The sequence below is a fragment of the Schistocerca nitens genome, chromosome 1 (genome assembly GCF_023898315.1).
Source record: "Schistocerca nitens isolate TAMUIC-IGC-003100 chromosome 1, iqSchNite1.1, whole genome shotgun sequence".
NCBI classification, from domain to species: domain Eukaryota; kingdom Metazoa; phylum Arthropoda; class Insecta; order Orthoptera; family Acrididae; genus Schistocerca; species Schistocerca nitens.
The window spans coordinates 708,660,675-708,675,243 of record NC_064614.1 but is presented as its reverse complement, the minus strand read 5'-3'; the positions used below and the strand labels follow the sequence as shown (position 1 = coordinate 708,675,243).

General features: G+C 38.7%; 1 protein-coding gene across 1 annotated transcript in view; it reads left to right on the top strand.

Moving 5' to 3' along the window:
- LOC126259826 (uncharacterized protein KIAA0825 homolog) overlaps window positions 1–14,569 on the top strand; it is a 184,387-nt gene that overhangs the window by 146,607 nt on the left and 23,211 nt on the right. The window contains exon 11 of the mRNA XM_049956872.1: window positions 4,814–4,922. Coding sequence (XP_049812829.1) covers window positions 4,814–4,922 — 109 coding nt within the window. The remainder of the gene's footprint in view (window positions 1–4,813; window positions 4,923–14,569) is intronic.

Here is a 14,569-nt window from a genome sequence, read left to right as displayed (position 1 = left end):
CATCATCTGTATGGAGATATGATCATTCATATGACTTTTGTTAATGCAATGTATATTTCTGCATTTTTTAACATAATAATTAAAGATTTATCCATTTAAAAATTCTTTTCATGAATAAATAATAGCAGTGTCCTGGTGAAGTGTTTACTGCTGATAATTCATCACTGGTTGAATTGTGTGGAAGACGTGGAATCAAATAGGGTAACTATGAAATAGGAGGAGAAAATTAGTGGCAGGTGGATGTCGTGATCAGTTGGTAAAACCAGTGAATATGACTCAGTTAAAAGAGCATCTGCATCTACATCTATACTCTGCAAACCAATGTGAAGTACATGACGGGGTGCTTCCCTCCGTACCACATTAGGACTTCCTCCCATTCTGCTCACAGATGAAGTGCAGGAAGAGTGACTCCTTAAATGCCTATGTGTGTTCTGTAATCAGTCAAACTTTGTCTCTGTGGTTCCTGTAGGAGTAATACATAGGTGGTTGTAGTTTATTCCTAGATTCCCCCCTTAATATTGGTTCCTGAAACTTTGTAAATAGGCTTAGTGAAATAGTTGACATCTATCCTTGAATGCTTGCCAGTTCAAGTTCTTCATCATTTCTGTGATGCTCTCCCATGGGTCAAACAAATCTGTGACCATTGATACTGCCTTTTTTTGTATATGTTCAATATCCTCTGTTCATCCTGTTTGGTATTAGTCCCATGCACTTGAGCAATGGTCTCAGAGGAGTTGCACAAGTTTTTTGTAAGCAATTTCCTTTTTAGACTGATGTATTTTCCCAGTGTCCTTCCAATGAACTAATGTTTGCCACCTGCTTTGTCTTGGACTGAGCCTGTGAGATCATTCCAATTCATATCCATACAAATTGATACACACAGGTATTTGTATGAGTATAGGCATCTGCAAGGGAGGGAGGGGGGCACTTTTCCCCTTGTGGGATTTGGGTACAATTTTTTTTATTAATAACAGAATACTCACAAATTTCCAGCAATGATTGTCTGTGGCTGCAGCTTTTACACTGCCAACCATGATAGTTAATACCATGAATTTAGCAGTCATGATATATCTTTCCTTTTTTGGTTGTCATGCTCTTCATGTGAAATAATGACATTTTACTTAAGTCTGACATTTGTCTGGTCAGCAGTGGTTTGAGGACTGTTCTGTAGTTAGGATGAGTATAAAACTGTACAGAACTACGCCTTTGGCCCTTACTGAGCTGCAGAAAGGGACTGGTCCACACTCACTGCTGCACTGATTCTGAAGCCAATTCCCAGCATGACATGAACATGGTAGCAGTAAAGGTGCCCACCATCCATCTCTAATTCTCATAAAGTTTCCCCCACATTTTGTTGTACAACAGAATCACAATAATAGTTTACTATTTGTCTGTGCACATAGTACATCTGCATTGGCTTGCTGATCATACGTTCTTAAAATATAATGTAATTAGATACACAAAAAAACCTAATACCAAGTGGTGCTAGGAGAAAACACATAGAAAGGTCTATCCTGTGACAGGAAGGGCAAGGAGGGGCGGTGGGCAGAGGGGGGGGGGGGGGGGGGGGCGAAGGAAGAGTACTGGTGAGATGTAGGGTAGTTATTTTAACTGATTATACATTCCATATTACATAGCAGTGCTATTGTTGTAGACTCTGAAGAATACAGCCATACCATACTGCAAGTACAAGGGGGTACTGTCAAACAAGGTGATTTCGGATGGTTTTTTCGTTATTGTGATTGTAACTTTCGTATATATTGTTAGATTGAATTGATTATTATGGAAGTGGTAGGGTATATGTGTAACAAATAAAATATCCCAGAACCAGAATGTGTATGTGTAGGTATATTTATCTGAGGCAGTTAAATAAAGTGTCCGAAGTCACCCCAGGGATTGGGGTGATTTCGGACACATGTGTTTTTTAAATCTCTGTCTCAAGTTACAGTATATAGAGGGCGAAATCAGACAGTTATTGCCTTTTTTTTAAATTCTACATGCTTTTTATTTGATTTTGGTGACATTTTACATATGGTGGGAGATTTTCCAGCTTTGGAGAAAAACATCTTAACAGTCACTTTGTTCTTTTCTTCATGAGATCGTTTAATATTTTCACTTAAGCGAACGGAAAAATCTTCAGACTATTGTTGAGGAATAAATGCACCCATTCTTCTCCTGGCAAATTATTATGAAATTTCTTCTCTTTTCAGCCAGATTTATCAAGGTAGCATTTAACTAAATATTTAATATCCAATTTAGTGAAGGGAAATCCCCACTGTGCAGCCCTCAAGATACCTTGCTTCAACATTTCTTCTTCTTCTTTATTTAGCACTGGCTGTCCTCCCCCCCCCCCCCTCCCCTTTTTTTTGTATGTGCTTCCTGCACTTTATTTTAGTTGATTTAGGTATACCATACAAATTTTGTAGCACCTCTCCTGCTCTTATACGTTCTTGGCATTGACCGAAATCACCCCACACAGTACACAGTTTTACAAAAACTGTCGTTATTTTATAACCTTGCATGACATACTCAACAAACTTGTACAGGAATTGCCTCAAGGCTGCTAGCTAATGAGCACATCAACAATTATAGTTGCAATAACTTCCTGTTTGGCACAACAATAGAAAGTTTCCACTTTATGATAATGCATGGATTTTTAACACTGAGACTGTTCATCAATTATTCACCTAGGAAAACAATTGATGCAAAATAAAAGTTGGGGAAAGTGATAAATGCAATCTTGTGCTTGAAATAACTGGCGCACAGACATTAAAATAAGTAACTCTTTGTTTCTATGCAATGGCAAAGAGCAAATAAGCCATACTGTCCGAATTCGCCCCGGTGTTCGAAATCACCCCATTTGACGGTACCCCCCAAAAAAGGAATTATTTTTTAAAAGCTATATATTTTCAAATTATTTACAAAAGAATCTTATCCCTTTCAAAATATTCTCCATTACAACTAATACATTTGTCCTACTGGTGCTTCCACTGTTTAAAAAAATTTTTTTAATCATCTTCAGAAATGGCTTACATTTCCTCCCTCATTTTTTTCTTGACTTCCTCAATGTTATCAAATCAGTGTCCTTTCATGCCCCTTTTCATGTGTGGAAATAATAAAATTTCACATGTAGCCAGGTCAGCCGAGTAAGATGCATGGGGCAATGGAACCATGCCATTTTTAACCAAAAACTGCCTAACAGAGATGGCTGTGTGTGCAGGTGCATTGTCGTGGTGGAAGAACCACCCACCTGTCTGCCACAAATTGGGTCTATTTGATGAACACTGTTGCACAATCTTCATAAAACTTCCAAATGAAAGGTTTGATTGATGGTCTGACCTGGGTGAACAAACTCTGAATGAACTATGCCCTTGGTATCAGAAAAGCACATCAGCATTGTTTTGATGTTTGGATGTTTGATTAGATTAGACAACTCTTTAAAAAAAAAAAAATGGGGTGATGATGACGTCTTCGATTGGCTTCACTATTGCTTTGTTTCTGGGTCACAACTGTAGCACCTTTACTCACCATCAATAATGACCTTTGACAAAAAATCTGGGTCAGTTTCAACCTATTGTTTCAAAGCACAACATGTTTCACCTTTTCATTCCCAGATCTTCCATGAAAATTCACTGAACCAAGCTCCAAGATAACACACTAATTTCTGACAGTTCATCAATTGTCTTTTGACGGTCTGCGAGTACAAGCTCTCAAATTTTTTTCAATATTTTCGTCGATTCAGGCAGTTGATGGATGAGGTTTGTTATCAGTCAAAATGTCATCATTTTGAAATCAAGCAAACCACTCGTACCCTTGAGTTTTTCCCATGGCATCATCTTGATGAGCTGTTTTCAACATTAAAGCAGTTGCAGCAGCATTTTTACCAAGTATAAAACAAAATTTCACAGCTATATGTTGTTCACTTACACTTGCCATCATAAAAAAGAAACAAGGACAAAACAGCGTTAGCAAAAACAATCACAGCGGTTGAACAGAACAAGCCAGATCGACAACACAGGTGGCACTGAACTGCAGTGAGTTGTGCTATAAACGCCTAGCAGCAGGAATGCGTACTACACAAGCTCCACCCATGGCAATGTTATCCCGGTTTTTACTGGGTACCCATTTATATACCCAAACATGAACCCTGAAGCCAAATGCATCAGTGCAAAAATAAAATACCATTTTATGTGCTTGGAGAACCGAAAATAGTGTGAAATTTCAAGGTGAAAAAGCTGTCCTCTCCAGGAATTTGGATCTTTTCACTCTATAGGGTGCAACTATGAGTTCTACACTTCAGATGATATGGTTGCACAATAGTGTGACATACTGGTGAGATGAGTATAGTTCAATCTGAGAGTGGTCTTGTGAGATTTTCAATATTCATCTAGTCATATAATGGCCAGAGTTACACTTTACCCAATCAACACAAAACATATAGCATGGAAAGCAAATTTGGTTCAACTTTAGTTATGCCAGTATACATTAAAAATAGATGCCACTAAAAAAAATGCAGTATATGCATCATCATATTTTAGGCATGAAGAGATTTAGAGAGGCATTTTAGCAATCATTCTCCCTGCCCTCATATGTGAATTGAATGGGAAAAAGCCCTACTAACTGGCACAATGGGAAGGAGCCTATGCCATGTACTCCACAATGGTCTTCAGACTATGGCTTTAGATCTTGGTGTAGACTGATTTTTCAGGGAACCTTTACTTTGAAATGGTATTTAGAACTATATGAAGTTCTTCAATAATAATATGGATATGAGCACTGCATAAATGACTCAATGAATCTTTATAATTTTCAGTGCTAGAACTGATGCTGAAGATTTCGTGTCAGTTGAAGATACCCCACATATGGCAGATATGCTAGCAAGTAATCTCCTCTTGACCGAGGAGGGACCACACTATCTGAAGGTAACAAAAATATTTTTTTTTTTTTGGTATAATTTTAACAGTTATGCAGTATTACCCATCTGGCAATAACTTCCATTTCACATGTGGACACTCTCTCTCTCTCTCTCTCTCTCTCTCTCTCTCTCTCTCTCTCTCCCTCCCTCCCCCCCCCCCTCTCTCTCTCTCTCTCTCACCTCCTCCCCCCCCTCTCTCTCTCTCTCTCACACACACACACACACACACACACACACACACACACACACTGAGGAATGAACTGATAGTTCCAAAAGTTAGGATAGTGGCATGTACTTTTACTTTATATGTTATTGGCAAAAATAAATATTTCATTTTCTGAAGATAAACCATAACCAGTAGTTCTGTCCCATAATTTAATTAAGTTTTCTCAAATGTTTTTTCCTTTCTGCACAATTATGTAAACATTATGTTTTATAAATGTAGAACATAGTATATTGTAACCATAAAATAACTGCTAAAGACTACAGAACAACTATGATTGATTCAGAATGAAAGTCACAACTGAAATGCACAGTTCTCTGTTACCTTTCTTTTATGACCGCTCATAACATCATATTAAATAATAACTTCTTATACACACATAAGAGAACATACAACCTTATTTCTCTTTCTTATGAAACATGAAAGTGAATTATCAACAATGAAACATTCTAACTTCATAGAACAAAGGCATAGAGTAAACAGCACTCAAATAATTAATGTCTTCACCGCCAACTGATGCACAGTGAATAACTGTTTATTTACTTTGTCTATCTCCCAGCTCCCACATAGCCCCTTCCCGGCAGAACAGAGATCCACCATATTTGCTGTTCTGGAAGATGCTTGCTCCTGTTGTGGCACCAAGTCTTGTACATCTTCTGGCAGTAAGGGAGCAGGCTTCACTCAATCGACTGACACTGTAACCAGTGTATCATGAATCTGGAGCTCCATTGCGTGCGTGTTGCAGCACAGTATACCATGGTTGCAAAGGAGCTCTTACTGCATTGGTTTGTAACATCACATGCAAATACTTGCTTAAGTCTTGGTGCACAAACGATGGAATGTCGCCATGCCATTTTGACGGTTGTGGTCAGAGGCTAGCCAGCTGAGCTTTAACTCTCTTCAATAAATACAGTAGATCAGTCTCACTCTTATGCTCTTCAAAGAACTTACCAAAAAGTCACAAGGTTTCTCTGTACAGAAGCTCTGCCATGGATGCCCCAAGCTCTGGTTTGAGAACAGCAAACCTAATAACACCAGTTGCAATGCTGTAGACTAACTGTCACCAGGCACATCAATGCAGCTTTAAATGTTCTGTGCCATTGTTCTATCATTCTGTTATTTTCTCAGTTATGTTTTGTTGTAAGGTGATGTTGGAATCCACAAATGTTTGCCAGTTTAAGAAATAATGAGGATTCGAACTGACAACCCTGGTTAGTCATGGCATGCACTGCACATCCAAATCATGCTACCCACGTTGCCAGGAAACTTCGACTGACTGTATCCGCAGATGCGTTGAAATGATATGGCTTCTGTCCACCTCATAAACCAGTCAACTGCTATTAACAGATAACAGTAACCTTCAGGCATTGACAGTGGGCCAATGATGTCAAGATGCACATGTTAAAAACAAACAAATGGTTTGTGTCCCACTTGTTTCTCCACATGACACCCAACCTTATAACATTGTCAGGCAGGGCATGCCTGTGTCCGCCTTCAACAGTTATACCTAACTCCAGGCCGAATGAAGTGTTCCATCAGCAACTTGATACTTGCTCATGTACCTGGATGAGCCAAATTATGTATACTTTTGAATCTCTCGTGCTGTAAATATTCAGGCACAAATGGTCTAGGTCTTCCTTGGAAGGCATCACACCATATTTTAATGCCCTCACCTTCCGGCCATATTTCCTGCAGTCTTAAATCTGTGGAGGTACTCTGCTGAAAAACCTGAAATTGTGTGCCTTCTCTTTGCTCTCTTGCCAATCTCACAAATTCTACCGAACTGGTTATCACTGCAACCCTTGGGAAGTAGTCTGCTATGATATTCTCTGCTCCTTTTACATAACACAAGTCGGTGGTGAACTGGCTTATGTATTCTAACTGTCTGAGCTATCTAATGTGACAGAGCATCTGTAAACTTACTGAATGCAAAGGTGGGTGGTTTGTGGTCTGTGAACAATGTAAATGGTCTACCATCCACATAAGGTGAAAGTGCCTTATTGCCTCATTTTGTGCTTTCATGAGTTACTGTGAGAAAAGCCCTAACAGCTGCCAGTGTCCAAGAGACCCTTGATGTAATGCTGCTCCAGTGGCTGTCTGACTTGCATCGACTATTGTAGGTAGTTTCATGTCTCTCTCAGGATGAACCAGTAAAGCCACTTGCTTCAGACTTGTCGTGACCTGTTCAAAGGCTTGCTGCATGCAGGGTGTCCAGTCTAGCTTCTGATGTTTTTTGATATTAGGGCCTGTCAGCACCTCTGTGAATGGTGCTTGCAGAACAGTTGCTCCCAGCAGATGTCAGTGGTAAAAATTTACAACATCTAAGAACTTACATTATTGTTCCAAATCCAACAGCTGAGCTATTTGTTGCATAACTTCCACTTTCTCTTCCAGTGGGCAGAAGCCTGGTTTTTTCACAAGCTGCACCTATTTTCATTAATTATTATTCTGTACCTACATAGTCTATCAAAAGCTGCTTTAAGGTATGCCTTGTGGAGATTTAGTGTCACTGGAAACACCAGCATACTGTTGAGACAGGTGAAGGTGAAGTTTAACCCTTGTAACACCTTATCCATGAAGCATACCACCTATGAGCCACATTTTTAAGGCCAAATGGCATACGTAAAAAATTTGAAGAGGCCAAAAGGTGTAATGACAGCTGTCTTTGGTATGTCAGCATCTGCAACTGGTATCTGATGGTATGCATTTTGACAACCTACAACACTGAAATATTTTGGTCCCCCTAGTACACTTGTAAAATCGTCAATACTGGGCACTGAATATTTATTGCATGCAAGCATTCAATTCCCTGTAATCACCACAAGGACTCCAACTTCCATTTTTTCTTTTATCAGATGTAAACATGCAGACCATGCACTATCAGGTCTTTGCATTACTCCTTTTCCTAACATATATTTGAACTCAACCTTTGCATCCAAGAATCTGTCTGGTGGCAATCTTCTTGGTCTAAAAGAGACTGGAGGGCATGGCACTGTGTTTATGTAGTGAACTATGATTTGTGTCACTGTGGTTGGTTTTTATGCTGTTAGGCCCATATGTTGGTCTACGACTGGTACCTGTATTGAACCACCTCCTCTTTCTCTGAATTTCCCTAGCAGCTCAGTTACAATTTCTTCTCCTTTCTCAAGCTGAGCCAACTGAATGTGAGTGGTGACAATGTATGCATACAGAAAATCCACTCCTAATGTGGGTTCCGGCACATCCGCTATTACAAACATCCAACGACAAGTATTACAAAAACCTAAATTCACATCCTTGCTTCAGCTGCCATAAGTTGTTATTGGCTGCCATGAGCTGAACTAATGAACTTTTCTTGACGTAATAAGGTATATTTAACAGGATGACTTCCCCAGTGCCAACCAGCATGGATTCTGAAAATATTGATCAAGTGAAACCCACTTGCACTTTTATCACATGACATGGATCAAGGCAGTCAGGTAGATGCAGTATTTCTTGATATCCATACACCATTTGACTGAGTACCACTTCTACGCTTATTGTCAAAAGTTCAATCATATGGGGTATCAAGTGAAATTTATGACTGGATTGAGGACTTTTTGGCAGGGAGGATACAGCATGTTACCTTGGTTGGAGAGTCATCATCAGATGTAGAAGTAACTTTGGGTGTACCCCAGGGAAGCTTGTTCGGACCCTTGCTGTTTGTGTTGTATTTTAATGACCTCACAGACAATGTTAATAATAAAATCAGACTTTTTGCAAATGATGCATTTATCTATTATGAAGTACTATCTGAAACAAGTTTTATAAATATTCAATCAGATCTTGATAAGATATGAAAGTGGTGCAAAGATTGGCAACTGCTTTTAAATGTTCAGAAATGTAAAATTGTGCACTTCACAAAATAACATCAATAGTAGTATGCTATTACTATAATATCAATGCATCACTGTTGGAATCATCCAACTCATACAGATGCCTGGGTGTAACACTAGGGATAAGAAATGGAATGATCATATAGGCTCAGTTGTGGGTAAAGCAAGTTTAGACTTCAGTTAATTGGCAGAATGCTGGGGAAGTGCAATTAGTCTACAAAGGAGATTGCTTACAAATCACTCGTGTGACCCATCCTAGAATATTGCTCAAGTGTGTGGGATCCATGCCAAATAGGATTAACAGAGGATATTGAATGTATACAGAGAAGGGTAGCATGAATGGTCACAGGTTTGTTTAGTCCATGGGAGAGAGTCACAGAGATACTGAACATACTGAACTGTAATATTCCTGAAGAAAGACATTAACTGTCCTGAGAGAGTCTATTAACAGAGTTTCAAGAACCAGCTTTAAATGATGACGCTATGAATATACTTCATAGGGATCTTGATAATAAAATTAGAATAATTACTGCATACACAGACACATTCAAACAATCATTCTTCCCAGGCTCCATACACGAATGGAACAGGAAGAAACCCTAATAACTGATTCAATGGGACATACCTTCTGCCGTGCACTCATGATGGTTTGCAGAGTATTGATGCAGATGTAGACTGATATTTCTCTCTCTACTGGCAATTTGTTTGTCAGACATGTCTGTAGCAGATAATAATATAAAGTCTTCACATCTCATACATAGAGTTATCACGATAAAGGCAAAAAGGAAGTGTCTGTACTTACAATCTCCACATTGTTGACATGTCGAGCATAACTACCTGGTAGAATGCACTTATCGGCTCATTTGCCGAACTGTTTATGATACTGACATAGTTCTTCAAGTTTCATCTGTCATTGTTTCTTAAGTGCACTCTCTGAACAAGTGGACTTCCAAGCCTCAATTTGTGCCTGTAGCCTGTCTAGTTGTTGCTTTAGTTTCAGAAATTGTGTGGTTGTATCCTCCTGTTGACCCTTGTGAATTGCTGCCACCTGATACTCTTCTGACTTTGCTACCACTTCTGTGATGCTCAGTTTAATTGCTGTTTCCATTGTTGCATAAACACTTGGCCAGCTGGAGAACAGTCATCATGTCACACACATTCTATATAGCCACCACTGCTCCTACTGCCATGGGAGACTCTGATGTCCAAATATACTAGAGTATAGCATCCAAAAATTCTGCCTCTATCACTATCACCTGTAAGTGCCACCAAAATTCTGAGGGGATCTCTCACCTCATCGCTCACTGCATAACACATGGTGTATTCATTGATCTAATGGTTTACTAAGCCTGATTATCAAAATCTTTTTTAGAATTGTATATTTCTGTGTTGTTGGTGGATGCTTAATTTTGTCTTCTACTAATGCTTCCACTCTGGTGTCCAGACTTTTGAATGCTATTGTGAACTTTTCTTGATTGTTTGTTGCTTTATTATGAATGAATGCCAACTCTAAAATTGGAAACCAGAATTCCAGTTTATCAGGCAGGAACTGAGGCAGTGCACCTTCATATGCCCTCTAGATGACTTATCATTTCGCTTAGTTTCATTGACTACAGAGCCCATTGTGTACAAATAATTAATTTGTTCTGATGAAACATTTATGTGCCGCATTATTTCATTCCATAAGTCTTGTACCTGACTATGCAGTATATTCTGTAGCTGTACTAAATGTGTTGTAGGACTTCTGTACTCTGTCGTATGCATTTGCGAATGTATGTCACCTCGCTTTTTTGTTTCCTGCTATGCGAGTTTTTCTGAGTCTGGGGTCACCACTTTATGGTCACTACATAACATCATATTAAACAATAAATACTTCTTCAGACACGAGAGAGTGTACAAATTCATATCTCTTTCTCATAAACATAAACGTGAATAGTCAACAACGGAACATTCTAACTCCATAGAACAAAGGGAAAGAATAAACAATACTCAAATAATTAATGTCTTTTCTGCCAACTGCTGCACTGTGGATAACTGTTTATTTAGCTATCTTCCCACTGCCACACTTCTTCATTTTTGTGAATCAGATGTGGTTTTAATATGAATATTCATCAGCTATAATGCAATTGTTTCTTTGTTACCAGGAAATTTCAGCATTTAATAATTTTGGACTGTGATATCACTTATTGTGCAAGCTAGTGTTTGCTGTTCCTGCTTGAATTTGAAAGGGAAAGCGTAGGTCAATCATTACTAGGTACTTGCAGTATTCTGTGCTAATGAGTTTATGGAGTAAACAGAGTGTTAGAACTTCTACACTACATCTGATATAGCTGGGCTAATATACACTATGAGGATCACCCCCTGACAATCCCCAAATAACCAATACTTCTCCAATCTCCAATTGTAATTTTGCTTAATCCTCTGAGGTATTTGCATCCCATTTGTTCCTAGACTCACTCTTTATCTATAGTTATTTCTGTTTATTTGGAATTGTTTTTACACTTTCAATCAAATTTTCTTTTCATTTATTGGTCTTCTCTTTCCTCCACTCTTCCAGTCTTTTGATATATGCTTTCCTCAACCAACAATTTCATCTATGTTAAGCATTATGTACTCACACTGTTATTTGTGCTTTGGGGTTCTTTCTGGAAGGGATGAAATAAGTTTATATAACCATTATGTGTGACCTTGTCTTCTACAGACAAGAATTCTTGTAGTATCTTTTGCATACATCATAATATAACCATCGGCTGTATCATTTCCTCTGTATGGTAACTGATTTTCTCTCATTCCTTTTCTTGGCATACCACCTCCTCCTAATTATAAGCAGTTCTGACAAGCATGTAAGCAAGTGTAGAAGAATGCCATAAATATTTGAAATTAATGTATTAAAATTTCATATGGAATGTTTTTCATCTTTGTTCAGTTTTGTTTTCTTTTTCCTGCTCGTTCCTTATTATGACGCCTTTGAAATGTATACAACTGTAAAAATACCAAATGGTCCTCATAAAAATGCTGGATGTTCCAAACATAATTTGAATGATTCTTTTATCAAAATGATATGGAACAATTTGGTTTTCAGGATGCATGACTGGTGTTAACATTAATAAACACATTATTTGTTAGTCCTACTCATACAACTACACTAAAAAACAACATTTTGTTTAGAGGCTACCAGTTTGTAATCAGAAATTCGTCCATGGAATAGAAATAGTTGTCCAAGGAAAATTTTACATTAGATTTTAAACTTGTTTTGCTACCTGTCAGACTTGTAATGAGGCATATGATCAAAAACTTTTGTTGTTGTATCCTCAATGCCTTTCTGAACTACTGACAGTTTTAAGAATGGATAGAAAATATCCTTTTTCCTGTTGTGTCGTAGGTATGGACATCACTGTATTTCTCCATTTTTGATGGATTATTTATGACACATATATATATATATGACAGTGCAGTCAAAATGCCTAACTTCTTGAAGAGGAGATATGATGACCATGGATGAACACCACATGTTATTCTTATTGCTCACTTGTGTGCAATCAGTACTTTCTTTCTCTGTGGTGGCTTTTCCCACAAAATTATTCCATAAGACAACACTGAATTGAAACATGCAAAATATGTCTAGAGAGTGCTTTGATTATTTCCAAGATAAGCAGTTATAAAAAGAGCCAAAGTAGCTGAATTTAATTTTTTGAGAAGCTCAGTAATATGCTTTGTCAAGTTCAACTGTTCATCATCAATATGTACACCTAAAATTTCAGAGCATTCTACCTCATTTATTGATTCCTGCTCATGTGCTACATCAATTGGTACTACACTCTTTGTTGTACAGAATTGAACACAGAGTTTTTTTTTTTTTAAATTAGGAAGAATTAATTTTCAGAGAACCACTTAGTAATTCTTTGGAAAATATCATTAACAACCTCTCAGTTGCTTTCTCTCTAATGGGATTTATTATAACATTAGTATCATCTGCAAAAAATACCAATTTTGCTCATTGAATGTTAAATGGAAGGTCATTCTCATATCTAAGAAGAAAAAGGAATGGACTCAAAATTGAACACTGAGATTCTGTTTGTGATTTCTCCTGAATCTCTACAATTTTCTATCGTTCCAACACTGTTTGAATTATTCAGCACAACTTTTTTGCATTCTTTTCTAAGTGTTATTGAAACTAGCTGTGTGTAAAGCCATCAATTCCTGAAAACTTAAGTTTTTCTATGAGTAACTTGAGGTACACACTCAAATGCTTGAGTAAGTGAATGAATAAACAGCATTCTCAGTCAAGGAAAACTTCTCAAATCAAAACCATGATATTCTAAGTAAATTATTTCTACCTAGATATGAGATTACTCTTGAGAAACTCAAATATATTGGAAAAAGGTGTCAGTAAGAAAATTGGATAATAATTGTTTAAGTCTTCTTTGTCACCTTTCTAAAAAATGAATGTAACAATTGTGTATTTCAATCTGGCTAGAAAAATTGTCTGTGTCAGTAAAGCAGTACATATATTGCTAAGGACATTACTTATTAAGTTAGAACAACTTTTCCACATTCTGTTTGAATATCCATCAACATTATATGAGCCTTTCCTTTTTAGAATTTTTTACATTTTAATAATTTCAGGATGTTGGTGCCACTTCTAGCTGCGTAAAGTTTTGTGGGATGACATTTTTAAAATATTTTCTTGCTACTTCAACTGAACTGTTTTGCTGCTACATTTAGAAAGTTGTTATAACGTCAAGTTTAACACATATATTTCAGAAAGACACAACACATATAAGTCACAGATTAAGTTGACAAGCAAGACATGTGTACACGTTAGTATTCGAATGAGCACTGAGTCCCAGTCTAGCGGCCGCTGCTCGGCTGGCCGCTTAGGTGACGCAGCTGCTGCATGGCTGGCAGACAGCGGCCGCACGTAGAGGACGCGCGTAATTGCGCGGCGGCTCTTTGAACTTGTTGCGCTGGTCTTGATGGAGGTGTCCTGGAGATGGCTAACGTCCATAGGCGTTGTTTGACTCACCGTAAAGTCTTGAGGAGGAGGCTTCCCATACGGACGGAAGTGTCCCCGATGATAACGGGTCGAGGTGACAGGAGACGTAGGGGTCGAATCTGCTGGGGCCCCATGCACCAATCTGCCTGTTGCGGCAAGTCCAGTTGATATGACAGGAGACATGGGCGATGTGTCGGCGTCCATTGGAGGAGGAGGCAAGTAGATTTGCTCTGACAGAGGATGGTCATCCGGTTCCTGCATGGGCACGTCTCCTGGTGGCATCCGTTCTTGTGCTGGCATCGCGATGACGGTGAGAGGGCTATATTGTGAGTATTGAGAGATGCCAAGATCCCGAGCATCAGGTAGAGCCGAAGGTAGTGTAGCGGCATTCGGAACAGGCGTTGCCGGCAAACGAGGCCGAAGCTGGTCCGAATGACGCACTGCAACACCTGTGTCCGTCTGGATTTCATACAGGCGTCTGCCACGGTGTCGTAAGATGCGGCCCGGGCTCCATTTTGGCTGCCTGCCATATCCCCATACCCAGACGAGGTCGTCGTCGGTGAACCGGCCAAGTGAAGGCA